Here is a 16,438-nt window from a genome sequence, read left to right on the forward strand (position 1 = left end):
GGGCTTTACGCACAGTCAGTGCCGCTCAATGTTCCGTCTTCATGCTCGATGAAGCATCAAGCTCATCATCACTGTGCAGGTCAACACTGCAGCTGATTGGTTGCTTGTCCTTGGCTTGAAATGACTTAAGAGTCTCCATTTTTTTTACACCTATACATGTACCATGAATGTTATCTGACACAGTCTGGTGTGTATTGTGGATGTTCTGGAAGAACTGCTGTAAAAAGCTTCAGAACTGTTGACCGTCATTCATGGAGGTGTCCTTGAATCCAGTTTATCAAATGGAAGTAGTGGAGTTTGCCCTATAGAAGGTAGCGATTGCATTATCACAAGTTATGAAACACTAAAATGTACCAGCTGGGAATGTTTGTTTAGACTGTTTGTACAGCCTTTTTTAAAATTTCTGTGAGATCATTTGGAAGATCTGCTCAAATGGGGTCCAGCGGGGAGCCAGACGGCAGACATCCCAGGTTGCTCCATGTGGATCGATTAGGGTCAAAGAGCTGACGAACCTGCAAAGCAGTCCTGTGATGATCCGGATCAAATCAAAGAGTGAAGAACCATTTATCTACGTGGGATTTGAAGTTGCTCACTATATTTTCCATTTCTTTTCTAGATTAAAAAAAAGAAAATTAAAAAGTAAACAAAGAAGCTACACTCTTTAGACATAGTTAAAAATATAAAATGTTAAAATTGTGTATTAAAATTGGAATTGTGTGAAAATAAATTACATTTCATTTAAAAATGATCTTAAAACGTTTTACTTCTGATGAAACAACCCTTTAAATCTGCTTAAAATAATCCCAAATAAAAGCAAAACACAGAATATAGTAATAATCTGAATCTTTATTTATTTTACCATTTACAACAAACACGTTATTATACAATGTAACCACTGTATGGTAGTAAAACTTCTCTGGAACACATGCCAACAGCATCTGAAATAAATAGGACTCTATAATGCCAGACGTACAGTGGTAAAGAAACGTACGGACTGACTGCAGCTGTAACAGCCTCTGAGGGCGCCTTCTCAAAAAACACCCCAGAATATTGACTTTAACGGTCTTGCAAGCTTTGATAATAAATTAATGGATGCAGAATCAGTTTTTGTGCATAAAATAGAATCAAAATAGAAAACTAAAGGGGATATAGCGAAGTTAATACTGAACAGAACGATTAGCTGCACTGCTGTGAGGCAGCAAAGAACCATAAATGAAGCTACACCTGGCAAACATGTTGGGACAGTAACACAAACTCTTGTTTATAAGTGAGGAATCACAGTGAGCTTCCAACATTCACACAAACAATAAAAAAAAAGGCATAACTGTTTTCCTAAATATGTCAGCTGATGTCGAGAACCACCTCCACTGCAACCAAAAACCTGTGAGGAGCAGCTTGTTTAAGTGCAGAGGAGACACACAGCTGAGGAGGTTCAGAACTACTTCTTCTTCCAGCCGGGAACGGGAGGAACGCCTGCACCACGCGGCCATTCAACATTCACGTCGGTCATTCGCACTTCAGTAAACACTCTTAACAAACATGCAAAAAACTTCAGGTAGAAAAACAGCGTTTGCAATCAGACTCTCAGATAAATTAGTTTGGATGAACGTTTCCCTTTTAAATATCATACATTCTTAATAGTTTAACTGTGCAGTTTAGAAAAAGGGAGCTTTAAACGAAGCTGTGGTCTGTTTAGGACCTTTGTCGGGAAAATCAGATTTTTTTTATGTTAAGCGCATTGCAATGACAGCCACTCGAGCACAGTGCAGCTGCAGGCGCATGCGCATGTGGAAGGAGCACAAGCACAGCTGCACCTATAGCTGCAACAGGAATTTTAGCCAATTCTACTCAAACTCTTAAGCAGGCGAGCGAGTGAGCGAGCGAGCACCCTCAGGCACGCACACAGCTGTCCTCTCCGTCGCCGCGCTGTGGTGGGGGGGGCAGGCGTTTCAGCAGCCTCACACACTTAAAGGCAGCATGCCAGGAGGAGACACGGCTCTGGGTGGGACCATGGAGGTCAGAGAGCTGGGGTCCAGTCCATTGACAGTGCTGCAGTAAAATCAAATGGTGATTTTATTCACTTTGTTAATCTGATTAAAATATAGAAAAAAGGAGAGGAAAAACCTACGTTTTATCAAAGTAAGTGGTGTGGATGGAGTGCGAGAACTTGGTGGCGTTGCTGTTGATGAGCGGGCCCTTGTCTGTGGAGTAGCTTTTCCTGGCTGCCTGGTCTTTAGCAAAGTTCCTACAAGCTGCAAGTTTGGACTCCAAAGCCTGGTGAGTTTTTAGAGGACAGATTGTTACGGAGTTTAAAATCACACAAATTCGTCGAAAGATTTCTACTCACCCCGACTTTTCTCAGAAGGTCTCCAACAATATTAAGCGCTGAGATTCTTGCAGAGGGCGTAAGGGCGGGGCTTCCATTGGTAAGAGCTTTTGGGAAAAGTTAAAAATATAGATATGAAATATGGAAAAAAAAAATCGAAATGCCAGAGATGAGTGAGCACAAACCTTTGGAGGTGATAAAGGAATGCTCCACGCTCTTCCCTACAGGTGTTGCTGGGAGGGACAAAGAGGCTTGCACTGCAGAATCGGTCTTGTTGAGCTCTAAAGTGGGCGAGCTCGGTGCTGACATCCTGTCTGTTGTCCGCTCTCGGACTGCTAGCTCCTGTCTGAGGTCTAGGGAAAAAAGAAGACACGTCAAACACGGCCTTTTAATTTGATTGGAGAAGTGACTGACTGATGACTCTTTACCTCGCGCCTCATCCTTCAGCCGCTGCACAGACACCAACAGAGACTCCTTCTCGTCTAACTCGCTCTCCAGGAAGGCATTTCTCTCAATGGCCTGATTTAACCGTGCCTCAAAGTCCTCGAGAGACACTATTGTTGCTCTACGTGAAGAGAAATAAATGTGAAAGGAGTTTAACAACCGGTTATGAGTGACATTGCTCCAAGAGCGGTCAGCTTCAAGTGTGGTTCTGACCTTTTGGCCCTCTCCAAGTCGTCGTTGGCCTGTTCAAGCTCTCGGACGTATTTGTGGAGCTGCTCTTTGATGCTGCGCGTCTGGCTCAAGTCGTCCTCCAGCATGGAAATCTGTTTGTAGCTCTGGGCATACTGTTGCTCCAGTTTTTCCTGGGAGAGTAGGGAGAAAAACAGAAAAGCAACAAGGTTTGAGCAAATGTAGAACAAAAGTAGAGCCCAATAATGAAATAAAATGAAATTATTTAAAGCATAATCCCATAATATTTACATTTCGAAGTGTTGTTCCTTGAGGAGCCTCGCTCACTATTTCTCTAAGATGTACCTCACAGTGTAATTAGAGGCAGGACTGCAACTTCCATTTTCTTTTTTTAAATTTACACACTTCCTTATAACAATATGAAAAGCAAGCATACTCACATGACTAAAGCTCTAAATTCTATTAATATATACACACATTCAACCTAGAACGCAGAGCAGTTAGAAGCCCGTTTTGTCTGTCCTATTTTCTCCTCCTTATCCTGACATCCCATTAAATAGAGCTGCACTCTTATGTAAGATCACGCCATGTAAAACCTGCCACGGAAAGGAGGCAGGAAACACTGGACCGTGTGTTCTGCACTGATCACAGATCAGATAACCCTTTAGGTAAGCTCTAATTCCTTTGGAAGTGACATAAATGACTGAATATTCAGGCAGTGTAAAGAAAGTCTCAAGTGGACTACAAAGCACCGGGTTACCTTGAGGTTTGACACCTCGCTCCTCAGCCTCTCATTTTCAGTTTGTAGATCTCTGAGTCGGTGCTCCGCCTGAGTGAGCTGCGCCTCTAACTCCGCCTCTAGTTCCCGACTTCCCTCCTGAAACTCCTGCAGTTCTTCTTGAGCATCTTGGCAACTGGAGGGTAACACAAACACACACAACAGGGGAACATTGTCAAATATCAGCAAACCCGTTCACAATCCACCATTCAGTTGTGAAGAGCTGACCACGAGCAGGAGTTCTGGAAAACTGACAGGCTTTTGTTCTGCCATAGGAGCCAAACACAGGGCTGTTCTGGTAGCATTTTCCTCCCATTATAGTGGGAAATCACACAGTTTAAAGAGCCAGGCGGTTAACGTTCAGTCCTGACTGTTTAATGTGAGCGTTCACCTCATATTCAGCTATGAAGAAAGAGCTGAGGTTAGACAATAACAAGTTAAGGGGGAAGCCATCCATAACGAGCGTGTGGTCACGTGTCTTTGGCGGTGGAGGGGGCTAAAGGTCAGGGACAGAAAGACAAATTAAATGACATCAAAACACGCAAATGTATTGTCTTGCTAAATCTAAAAGAGTCTGTGTGATTGTATAAATTCAATGAAGGTAGACCTTTTTGTGCCTGATTTACACCAATTTGAATCAAGAACTTGTCAGAAATGTTCATTTTAAGATTAAATCATCATAATAAAAACATGTTAAAAACACTATTTTCCTTAGAGTGGGTCTATAAGATGAACCCGAGCTCCAATCAACCGAGTCGTGCTGATCGAATGACCTCTGAGTGACTCCACAGAGCTCGGAGTCCAGGCATCAGTTGTGTTTGCAGGGTCATTCCAAACATGCCAGCGTCACTGAGGCCGCCCCATCAGCTAACATTGACCTGTACATTACAGCTCAGCAGCTCACTTTGACCACAGCATTGAATGGAGAAGTGGGTTAAACTCAAGACTTATTCAAGAAAACACAGAACAAATGCATTAAAGTTAGCTTTTTAAACACTGTACGCTAAAAGCCAAGTTGTCCCACGAGAATCAAGTTGGAAACACGTGTTCTAAGCCATAGTAATCTATTTTTTGACCAATTGTTGCTGCATATGACCATAACAGGAATTCCTGTGAAAACCAGTGAAACATTAACCCATCACGCACACTTCAATGCCTTCCTCCAAAAGCACGACAACCTCCAGCTTCACAAACTGGAAACGGAGATTTTCCAAACACTCCCGGCCTCAAACATGTGTCTGTGGCATCCGCCTGAATGCCTGTGGCATCTGCTCCAGAACTAAATGCTGAGGCGTGTTCCTCATGAGTAAGTCAGCTGGTTTGTGAGTGCTCCTTTGTGTCTGGTTGATGCCTTTATTTGGACTAAAAACAGTCATTCTGGGCTGAAAATCTCTCCCCTGTAAACATTTGTATCCATCTGTCAATACACTGTCATTGCTAAAACAAACTAAATATATTCTTTGAACCTATATTCAATAGAAGTTTAGGCTCAAAAATATTTCTTATTATGAGGTTAAGCCATCCCTTGAAGCAGACAAGTAAAACAAACTTACCTTTTCTTATATTTAAGAGCTTGGGACTTCCAGTAATCAACTTCCTCATCCTTTGATGAAAATTTAGGAATCATCTCTGTGTCCATGTCAGGGCAACCTGATAATGGAAAAATGTTTCATTTGTTTATTCTCAAACAGGCAATTTAACCCTTAAACGGAGCAGGAAGAATTACATATGATGTGCATGCATCCTAAAAGAAGCAACATATCTTCATCTAAAAGCTGTTTTTTTGTAGCTTAAAGGGTTTTCCTCATGAATCTGAGGATGAAGAAGACTGTTGTTTACCTTTCATTTCAGTGAATATTAGATATAATCATCCTTTAATCTTTATAATCATGTTTATGTTGTTGTAAAAGCAGCTTTTAAACAGTCTGTTTATTATGAGTTGCTAAACTCCATATTTCTCTAGGATCTCTACAAATGCTAACAAGCAGTTTTTGGGAATTCAAAGGACACATCTGGAAAGAACCGTTCATTCTGTGTGTGGGCGATCTTTAGTCAGCACTTCCACCGCTGAAGCTTCAGGAATATTAACAACACACTTTGAGCTTAGTAAGTAGCTTTGGTGTTCACTGATCTTCAACAGAAAGCAGTTTTCTCTAGAGAAGGTCCACACTCAGATGGGGACTTTAAGGAGCGAGAGTCGGCTCCTCTGTTTTCAGATTCCACTCACATGCAGTCATCAACAATTCCCAGAATGCAAGACCCTCACGTGTTTCTGAGTTAGGTTTAGAAAAAAAAAAAAAGAAATCACAGCAGTGAAAAGAGGGAAACTTTCCCAAGAAGAAAACAGAGGAACGCTGACTAAATCATATGACAGACGAGGGGGGATTTTCACAGGAAGGACTGAAAATGCCAAAAATAAGACACAAAAAATCCTAGTGGAGGGTTTACTTCCAAGCAAATGTTATTCTAACTTTAAATGCAATGATGAAACACTCAAATTAAATTAAAATAACTAAACAATAAACTATTTAAGATTATAACGATTTGAACTTGAAAGGATCAAGCCCAGATATTCTGATAGACCGTTATTTTTTTATTTCAGCATCATCTGAAGAGGAGTTAGTGCTATAACACTTAAATCTACAGTCTCTCATAGTGGATGACTCCATTGGTTATTAGCTGACGTTGAGGTGACTAATATATGAGTGGGAAACAAGGAGAAAATAGGTTTATATACATTTATATTCAAATACCTAAACATGATTATATATTAAATGTTTGGGGGACGACGTAGTCCCTAAAAAACACCGAAAGTATCACATTACAGCCGAGCAGCAGAACTGTTATTTGGCTAAGTAGATAATTTAAAGGAAACGTATGTAGTTTATCCTACAGAGTTTTCGTGGCCGCTTAGTTTGACGTCAAAATGTAATGTAAACACGGCTGTGAGAGGGTATAAATTAAAAATACATAAAGACATTAAAACAAAATGTGGTACGACACTTTACAGCGGAAACCGGCACTTCAGACGTAGCCTTCGTTACATTAACAATACGGCGAAATAAAAACCTTTTTTTAATTATAGAACAGCGATATAAAACAGAAGGTTACAGAATACATTCCTTACCTGCTCATAACAAATCGTTGAATTATCCTCTTTCCCCACGAGAAACCGTCCGGACAGCGAAACGTACGGCGGATGAAACCCTGAGGTAACCAGTCTGTTTAGGAAATTGCCAACGCGTCTCCCGGAACCAACGTAAATCCAGACAGAGACGAACGTAATGACGCAATTTTGTTACGCAAGACCCGGCCGCACCCTCTTTGAAGAGACCCTGGCGCTGCAAATCAAGAGGATCAAGTCTTGCTCATCCTTGGAAACAAACAACAAAATAAACGAAGTGTAATTTATAATACAACATCTTATATATCCTGTAAAACATCTTTTTGGGCAGATTTGTTCTGGATATAGACCAGTCATGAACATTTCGTGAATAACAGAGGAAACAATTTGTAATTTGTTTGTTAATTGTTTTATATATTCTGGACTGATGTTGAAAACTATATTAGTCGTGAAACTTAAAAAAAACATTCAAACTTTCAGAAAATAAAACACTTTTAATGATGTTATAACAATAAGGTGGTATATATATTTATTTTAATATCATAACTGATTTGGATTTACTCATTAAAGGAAATGGAAAGATTATTATCCACAATATAAAGCAATATGGTAATATCATCAAGCAAATGAGAAAAGGCAATTCCAATAAATTCAGTTTTCGAAATGGGGGATTTTGTTGCTCATTAATCAAATCAAATCAAATCAAATTTTATTTATAAAAATAAAAAAAATATTAGCATGCTTTTTTGTTGTTTTTGTTATGTGTCTCTGTACTGTATATAAGGTCTGTGTGCATTGATCATTGACTGTATAATTCTTTTACAGATTTAGCTTTGTCTTTCAAACTAATGTCGTTTATATTCTCTATAAATAAAGTTTTAAAAAAGAGACTCAGTGTACTTACGGTAAACACCACTAGAGGGCACGCGAGTGTAAAAAAGTCTAGGATGACCACCTCAATAGAATAGAATAGAATAGAATAGAATAGAATAGAATAGAATAGAATAGAATAGAATAGAATAGAATAGAATAGAATAGAATAGAAAACTTTAATTGTTTGGGGTTTTTTTTAAAGGAAGAAAATGTTCAATCTAAAAAGCTCTTAATAGAATCCAGTATAGTCACCTGTTTTGACAGCTGGCCGGCCCTGTTTGACAAGTTACTCCATGTCGCCAACACCCATAACCAATAGCAAAGAAAGCTGATAAGGAAACAGCAGTTTGGAGAGCACTGCGATTTACTGTCAAACTACTGGATAGACGGCTCCCCACTCTTTTCATGGCCCTTCAGAAGGAGAACAACCAGGAGGACACGCGGGAATGTCCGGTGTGCTACGACAGTCTCGCGGGCATTGAGAGGACTCTGAGCTGCGGACATGTCTTCTGTCACGACTGCCTGGTCAAGACGCTGGTAAGCATCAACGGCGACGGGAACATCCGAGACACCATCGCCTGCCCCGTCTGTCGACACCTGACGTTCATCACGAGACAGAGCGAGGCGCTGCAGCCGCTCTTAGAGAAAAAGGATCCGAACGAGGGGCAGACCCTGGAGGTACCTCTCCCCGTGACACAGGGAGGACAGCTCCAGAGCGCGCGGCGTGTCTCCAGAGACGCCTTGCTGAGCGGATCCAGTAGGATTACCCTCCTCTTCTGCAAGTGCATCTCTTGGAAGCATCAACAGCAGAGAACAATCAGTTCCAGCCCAAACGCACATCAGGTTTTCATCATAAGCGCCCAGGGAAGACCCATGACTGAGGAAGACGCGCTGGATGTTGTTCTGACTGTAGTGAATCCTCAGCGCAGGAGAAGACGCACCGGCTGCGTTTGCACGACGGCGCGATGTCTGGTCTTCTTGCTGTCGACGTTTACGGCTCTGGCACTGGTGACTTTAACTTTACCCTGGATATTACTGGCATAACTCCACTTGTGAGGACTTTTAGTCCATATTGAAGTGACAAGACGTTTTTACGCAATCTTTCCAACACTTAAAGCTAAAGGGTATTAAGTTGAAATTATTTTTATTTTTGTAAAGATGTGACTAAGTACTTACCTTTTTGACTGACTCAGTAATGGAAAACTTTTGTGATCACAGTCCGATTATGTGCACAGATAATAAATAATGATTCTTATAAGGTTTGATCTCTCATCAGTCTATCTGAAGACATTTTTAATCAGTTTTTATTATGTTTATGTTTGGTTCAGAGGAAAAAAGCTATGCAAAAAATTCTAACTTTTTTGTTTTTGATGATCAAGGAGAGAGATAACATGTTCTTGCAAATGATAAGTGGAAACGTTTAAAGATGATCTCACTGAGTTGCTGTGTTTTTGTGCTGCTTGTTTGGGGAAGCTCAAAAATGTTGGTATCACCACCATCCTGCCTGACGTGAACACTCCTAGTTTCATCTTCAGCCATCCCTGATCGACCTGTCTTACAGGTTTCACACCTAAAATATGCTTTCCTCCTCACGGTAACCTAATTTTTACTCAATATTTCTATACTACATATAGGACGTATCTCTTAAGATACTCTTTTAGTGCGCTCTTATGTAGACAGTCACACCCATAAAGTCGTAAATGCAAAAAAAAATGTAGATAAGAATCCGTGTGTCTGCTAGAATACATTTAAAGTACGACATTTTGAACTTTTTTATAAATGAACACTTATATTTTTGCATTATTTGACCTGTAATGAGGTGACTCAAGCATTGATGCTACATAAAATATAAAAAAGTGTTAATGAAAAAAGTAAAATGCACCTAAAACAGAAATGAATCCACATTAACCAGGTACGATTATTAAAAATGTAAAGTTTAATATATATATTTAGTTCTGACATTCTGATAAGGATTGCAGGTAGGCTTCACAGTACACACTGTGTTCCACTCGATATGCTAAGCAGGAAGGGAGAGGGGGTGGGCTCGACAAGTGGCAGATTTTATTTGTACAATAGTTGTGAAAGCAGAAGGAGGCAGTACATCCATAGGCAACTTCCAGTCCTTCACTGTATTGCTCTGAAACCCCCAGGAGAAGGACCATCCACTGCGCCCCCACACTCCCTTAAACCCATCTTTTCTTCATTCCCCCAAACAATCCTTCAAAATAGTGATTGACACAAACATGAACTATCAAAAGACTATCTAAGAAGTACATGCATGAAACTGTTTTATCCTTGGATTTGAACTCTAAATAAACCGGACTGAAGCAACATTGGTGAGATGATCAATAAAAAGCCAATAGTTATTAAAAAGCAAGCTAAAACTATGAACCGGTGAACTATTTGGTTCAAATATGGATATTTTCTGTCAAGTTTTTAGCTGAAATTAGATATCACTCCCACTTTTTGGAGGAGTTTGTCTTCTAGCAGCATGATAACCACACCTAATATGAATATGAAAGCATGCCTTCAGTTAGCTGCAAGTTTCAGATATGATGCACAAAAGCATTAAGATTGCCATGATTTTAAAAAAAAAAAAAACAACAAAACAAAACAAAAAACATGCCAACACACCCTAACTGACATCATTCAAAAACTAATTATCTTGTGCCGCAATGCTCATTACACAATAAGAAAAAATCTGCATTAGTCACATTCAGAGAAACACCTGCCTCCTTGTACACATGTATGAATTCAGCACAGAAAATATGCCTTTTAGTTCCAAAGTAACAACCAGAGTGAGGGCACTTGCAATTATTGTCATATAATTACCACAACTATCAAGATAAACATCACCAAAAATCTTTATGAACTAATCCATTGAGAACACACACTGAAGCATACCATAGATCCCTTTAGGAGAGACTGATCATTTATTTATTGAAAAAAAAAACTTCAAACGATTGCTTTGCAATGAAATTAATGGCTTCTTTTGTGAAGGTTTGGAAAAAAGGTGACTTAGACCTCTCTTTTTTGGACTGAGGTGGATCAGTAAACACTGTAATTGCACTTTGACAAAATTACCGCCTTAAGACATTTTGTATCAAACACAAAAGTGACAACTGCTGCACTTATTAATTGTTCATTTTCAATTTTCATTTCTGTTTTGTCCTGTTATAGCGAAATTAGTCCGACGGCGAAGGCTGAGACGGATCCATGTAGTAGCTGAGAAATCGGATTATTCAAATAGAATTCTTCATTTTCAGAGATTAATAGAAAAAAATGAATAACACAGGGCATTAATGTGCAAGTCACTCAAACTCCTGTGTGCCTGAACCTCAAAGCTCAGGACACGAAATGAAAAAGACCTTAGCTGATTTCTGGCAGACAGAATTCTCTGCTTCTCTGCTGCAGCATTGTAGTAACCTGGTGTTAAAGTAAAAAATTATGAATCTACAGTACATCTGTTGTGTGCAGGGACAAAAATAACACTGAGTTTTTTTTTATCATTACACTTTCTACACAATAAATATCAGCACATATATTATAATTATTATATTCTCAAGATATGCATTTCACATAAACGTTTCCTCTCAACTTTATATACATCGGTAAATGTACAGTTGTTGTATTTACATTTTGGGCTGAATATAACCTGAAGCACTTGAAATTAAGTTAAGAGAAAAACAAATATCACACAAACAGAAGGTCAGTGTAGTCATCCATTCATTATCAGAGATTTCTGACAGAAACAGAGATGGGTTTGCTCTCAGGGCGGGGGGAAAAACAACAAAAGTACTGCTAATCTGAGGCCTTGAAGCAAAAGCATGCAAAAAATAAAAATATAAAAAAAATGTTTTGTTTTTTTCTTCAACAGAAGCATGATTTACAGTAACATTCTTATCCTCTGTGCAGGTACAGTAGAGAGTTAGCAGATCTATACAAAGTGAAATGTTTGATGTTTTAAAAAAAAGGAAAATAAATATAACAGGTTACAACAACATTTGTAATTCTGCATGCAAAGCTTGTATTTTGATGTCTAAGCATTTTTTTTTACTGTGCAGAAAGCTTCAATACCCTGTGAGCAATAAAACCAGGCTGCGCCTGAGAATGGGCTTTGTGCCGAACAATGTCAGAACTTTTACGATGTGTTTCTAATAAGGCAAAAAAAAATGATAGAAAACACAAAACAAAAGCAGTTTTAAAAAATACACATTTGCAATGTAATACTTATCTATATTCCAGTCTTTCTTCTTAAAGGCAACTGTTCCTCCACTATGGCATTTTGGTGTTTTGGAGTCACATGAATGTTATAGCGAGCTGTTGTAAAAGGTGAGCTTCTTTGCAGCCGGTAGCAGATGTGGGAGAGGGCTCGGGTTCTGTTTTCGTGTGAGCCACTGGTGTTTCCGTTACACCTTGGCAGCAACAGGAGAGGAGCATGTATAGCCATGAAGGAGGTGTATGTGTGTGTAGAAGGGGAGGGAGGGTGTTGCTGGTAAATGATGCCTCGGGGTCATAGGTCATAGGATGGTGCTCTGGGGCTCCTCCTCAGCCACAGCATCCCCCTCTGGAGAGTCTGTCACTGCCAGGGACCTCCTGCAGGGGGCGCCGCTGAACTCATCGATGAGGCTGTCCAGATTGACATTGATGGAGGGGATTTCATAATTGAAGATATCTAATGGTGGGCATGATGGGAAAGGTGAGAGATGATGAGCAGAGTAGTGGAAATGATGTTAATGAGCAATAGGAGGAGGGAGGGGCATATGGTTATGATCATGAGGTGTAAAAATAGAAAAGAGCAGAAATAATATTAATTGTTTTGAGTCAGGACTCGTGGTAAGCGGTGTATGATGTCTGGCCTGAATGAAGGAATAAGTAGGTTACATGTGCTTCACATTCTACACAGGGATGTGTTCAGGGTCATACCAGCAAACTTGAGTGGCACATCACAGCTTTTTGTGTCTTTAGAGACGACAGCAACCAATATTTAGTCAAGAGAAAATACAACAAGCTGTCACGATGACTTTACAATGGCGCGTTGCACGTCTACAACAATGGCCACATAACCCAACACAGAGGCAACAGGATGTACGTGGAGAAAAATGGCACCAAGATACTGAGAAACAATGCAAATCTCTGGGGCTGTTTATAGTTTTTGCTAAAAATACAGATTATCTAATGTTCTGCTCCATTTACTGGAAGCTGAAGGTCCAAATAGACGCTTCTGTGTAGGAATGAGATGGCAGTGTAGTCGGAGAAAGCAGAGGTTATACAAAAATAAATAAATAAAAGCGATGAACCTGCTGGAGGAAGAGTGCGGGTTACCTATGGACCCCTGATAAAAGTGGCTGAGGCGTTAGAGGGAGGATGTCTGCGGAACGAAAGGAAGAGGAACCTTTGGAAAGCGATGGCGTCTGCAATGTGACAGCGGCGGGGGTGCACTCTGGGAAGTCCTTAAGCCGTGCATTATTGGTTAAAGTCAGACGCAATGAGAATGACACACTGCTAAAAAAGGAGAGCATGTTCTGATTGAGAGCTACACGTGTTTGAGGCAGGCTGCAGGAGACCCCAGAGGCATCCACAGTACGAGGCCAGGCAGTGAGATGGAGTGCATGGGGCGAGGGGGGGGCGGTCTGGCTTACCCTAAAAGTCCCCCTCACATTTAGCCCACATTGAATCCCTGGCCTCACACAGCTGTAAAGTACACAATGTTAGCAAGGGGGGATAAGAAAATGATAAATATAACAAAGTAAGAAAATAAGTGGAATTTATTGAGAGAACACCTCATCATCAGAACACCATACTGTATATATAAGGTGGGGGTTATCAAAATTTGTTTAGGAGACACCTGTCTGGTGTGAACTGTGTACGCCTCTGACCTACCTCTGCCTCGGGGGGGTCTGGGTAACACAGATAAACAGAGAGCACAAGATGAATCTAATGGTAACTTCCATACAAGCAGGACAAGCTATGCTCCTCTGATGTTTCCACACCTTACCCAGAAACATCATCACATAACACAAGCAATGAATACACAAGTCAGTAAGGCTGCTCGTTACAGAAGCAATTTTCTAATATTCACGTTGCAGCAATCTCAGGCATGTGCGTCTAAAAGGCAACTTTTCCTCATTCAGACACTTGGTTGGGAACAGTCAGTTAAGGGGGGTCCTCTTTCTCTACAGTCCTACAGGGTCCTACACTCGTCCACCATCTAAATTAGACAGAGCCACAGCGAGTCTGAGAGAAGGCCGCTGCAGCCCCACCTGTGGTGGCGAAGGGGGTGTCGCTGCAAAGAGCTGCTGTTTACCTGTAGACATGCTCTCTCCAGGTGAAAGTCCATCCAGAAGGCCCTGCTCCAGCGGCTGGGGAACTCCTGCTGTGGCCATGCCGGGCATCCCCGGGGGAACCGTGGGCGGCTGAGGAGGGGGTAAGCTGGGTCTTTGCCGGGGCTTTGGGGCTGGCCGCGACTTGGTGAGCGTTCCAGTTAAAGAGGGCGGAGACGAAAGCGAGTGAGGGGCCCCGAGTGGAGTCTGCCCAGGGGAGGAGGGGGGTACTTGCCCTGGTGGACAGACCAGTCCATAAGGGGAGGGTGTGCTAGGAGGTGTTGGAGAAAGGCTAACAGGTGATGGCTGACTGGTGGACTGGTCGGACATTCCTCCAGGCTGCCCGTATGGGACCTTGGGTGGCGCAGGAGCCAATTTCTTGGAACCTGAGAGACGCAACAAACAGGTTTACAACTCCCTTCCTATAAGATGTAAAACAAGATAACGTAAAGGCAGAGGAGACCTTTGCGCAGACTATGTGGACTGTGCTCTGTAGAGTGGGGGGATTGACTGCTGCTCTGTGGACTACAGCTGGGAGGGACTACAGGACCTGGAACCTGGATGGGTTTGTGTCCAATTACAGGTGAAAGCTCCTTACTCTTCAGTGTACTGAAAAAAAATACAAACAAATAACAATAACAAGGAAACAAATACAAAAAAACAACAGATACAGAAAGTATATGTGTATTTGAGTGGATTTTCTTGAAACCGCATATTTTACTTCAGGGTCACAAGTCACAGCCACTATCATCACCATGACTTAACACAATGGGAAGTTATGAACGCACAATCAAAATATCACAAAAGTCCAAACACATATATAAAAGACAGGCCAAAAGAATATCCAGGGCCATAGCTGACATAGCTAAAATATGCTGCTCATGTTTTCAACAAATGGTTTCATTCAGAATTAAGTCCCTTCTGATATTGGACAATACACCTGATGGTTGTCCTTCATCTCAATGTGAACAATGGGAATGGTATTATACAAGGTATAACACAGGTGTACTGAAAGGAAAACTATACTGAAAATAAGCTAGTTATTAGTAACAATTTCCTTCTATGCAGGTTTAGGTTATTCAGTAGCAACATTATTATACTGGTCTGTATGTCAAGTAAAGCCTTAGTCACATTTAACTGTACAAAGGTTGACCTGGATGGACGATGTGGGTTTTTTGCGTTGTCTCAGCCTGTGGAAGGTCGTAGAGGGGAGTGGCCACACCTTAACGGGAGTGCAGATGTGTCTTGAAGTTCTTTTAAGGCTTGTGTGCATCACATTGCGGCCATGATGCAGAGGTAAAGCAGTTGACCTCTGATCAGAAGACTACAGGTTCAGTTCCCGTCCTCTGTGTCCTTGGGCAAGACACTGAGCCTGGATGGTAAATCTGGATGGTATGCCTGGGTCTCACCTATATCCCTCCATTCTAAGCATTGCACATTGTATTCATGTTTTCTACACTTCGTGTTTGTCATTTGCATGATCCATACAGGTTTGCCCATTTTTGGCTTGCAGACTGCCCATTTCCACCCATAAGGGCAGTTGTGACTAAGGCTTTCCAATGAGAAACTGGCGTCCAATAAAATATAAATATCTGACCTAGAAGACTAAAGTGTGCCATCATTAACACTGCAGATTTGATCACATTACATTAGTTGTGTGGTTGTAACACCAAAGTCCTATGAGTCAGTGAGGTGTCAGAATCCCTTTGAACAAGATCAACACTGTGGACCTTGCTGGTGTTTTGTGTAGGAGCATGTCGATAGTCTGTGATGTATTTTGTTGACTTTGTCACCATACGTGAACAAAAGAGACACACAAACAGAAATTAATCTATTGACAATGAACACCAACATTTAGAGAATAAACACGTTTCATTGCAGCACTGCCATGGCCTTTTTTGTCCTTGTCAATAACAAAGTCAAACCCTGTCAGGCAGTAACCTCCTTGGTTGCTAGGTTACCTACATCCCAGACATTGTCTCAAAATTTTAGGGGGGTAAAAAAAAAAAGCGGAACGCACATCTGAGCCAGCGAGCTAGAGGAAGAAAGAGAGGTGCCACTCTGAAAAGGATCCACAGGCGCCGTGGGTGTGTTGTATTTACCTAGTCAGCCTGGGGGGTCCTCTCTCTCTGGCACATGGACAGGCAGCCCATGGTGGGGGCGGGGGCACAGACGAAGGGAGACTAGGTGGGTTGCCCAGGGTCTGGTCATGGCGTGTCAGTACCAAGGGGGTTTTGACATAAAGCGGTGAAGCGTTTGTGTCTGGTGGGGGGCCATGTGGCACTTCACCAGGTGCGGTGTGCTTTGTAAAGTGCAGACAGCTGGGTTTGGGATTTGAATTGATATCAAGCGATGAGGAGGAGGACGAGGAGGAGGAAGAA

General features: G+C 41.4%; 3 protein-coding genes across 5 annotated transcripts in view; 1 reads left to right on the top strand and 2 right to left on the bottom strand.

The window, feature by feature from the left end:
- Nucleotides 1–826: 826 nt before the first annotated feature.
- On the bottom strand, nt 827–7,022 carry ndel1b (nudE neurodevelopment protein 1-like 1b). Its single transcript, XM_024271331.2, has 9 exons — nt 6,865–7,022; nt 5,291–5,387; nt 3,720–3,873; nt 2,984–3,132; nt 2,755–2,891; nt 2,512–2,679; nt 2,348–2,433; nt 2,129–2,274; nt 827–2,049 (listed from the first exon to the last, which is right to left on the bottom strand). Exons 2-9 carry the CDS (start codon nt 5,374–5,376, stop codon nt 1,959–1,961), a joined length of 1,017 nt encoding a protein of 338 aa, XP_024127099.1. The 5' UTR covers nt 5,377–5,387; nt 6,865–7,022; the 3' UTR covers nt 827–1,958.
- Nucleotides 7,023–7,864: 842 nt separating this feature from the next.
- Nucleotides 7,865–10,321, top strand: LOC112145865 (RING finger protein 222). The gene has a single exon (XM_024271332.2). The coding sequence runs from the start codon at nt 8,140–8,142 to the stop codon at nt 8,776–8,778; it is 639 nt and encodes a 212-aa protein (XP_024127100.1). The 5' UTR covers nt 7,865–8,139; the 3' UTR covers nt 8,779–10,321.
- si:ch211-114m9.1 (rho GTPase-activating protein 44) overlaps nt 9,774–16,438 on the bottom strand; it is a 29,543-nt gene continuing 22,878 nt past the window's right edge. For 2 of the 3 annotated variants that reach the window (XM_024271329.2, XM_024271328.2), the window contains 3 exons: nt 14,521–14,666; nt 14,042–14,443; nt 9,774–12,409 (listed from right to left, as the gene is read on the bottom strand). In XM_024271329.2, the coding sequence (XP_024127097.1) occupies nt 12,255–12,409; nt 14,042–14,443; nt 14,521–14,666 (703 nt within the window). In that variant the 3' untranslated portion in view covers nt 9,774–12,254. Of the gene's footprint in view, nt 12,410–13,376; nt 13,429–14,041; nt 14,444–14,520; nt 14,667–16,438 lie in introns of all 3 variants that reach the window. The other variant, XM_024271330.2, reaches the window with a different exon arrangement.

The sequence above is a fragment of the Oryzias melastigma genome, linkage group LG8 (genome assembly GCF_002922805.2).
Source record: "Oryzias melastigma strain HK-1 linkage group LG8, ASM292280v2, whole genome shotgun sequence".
Classification (NCBI taxonomy): Eukaryota; Metazoa; Chordata; class Actinopteri; order Beloniformes; family Adrianichthyidae; genus Oryzias; species Oryzias melastigma.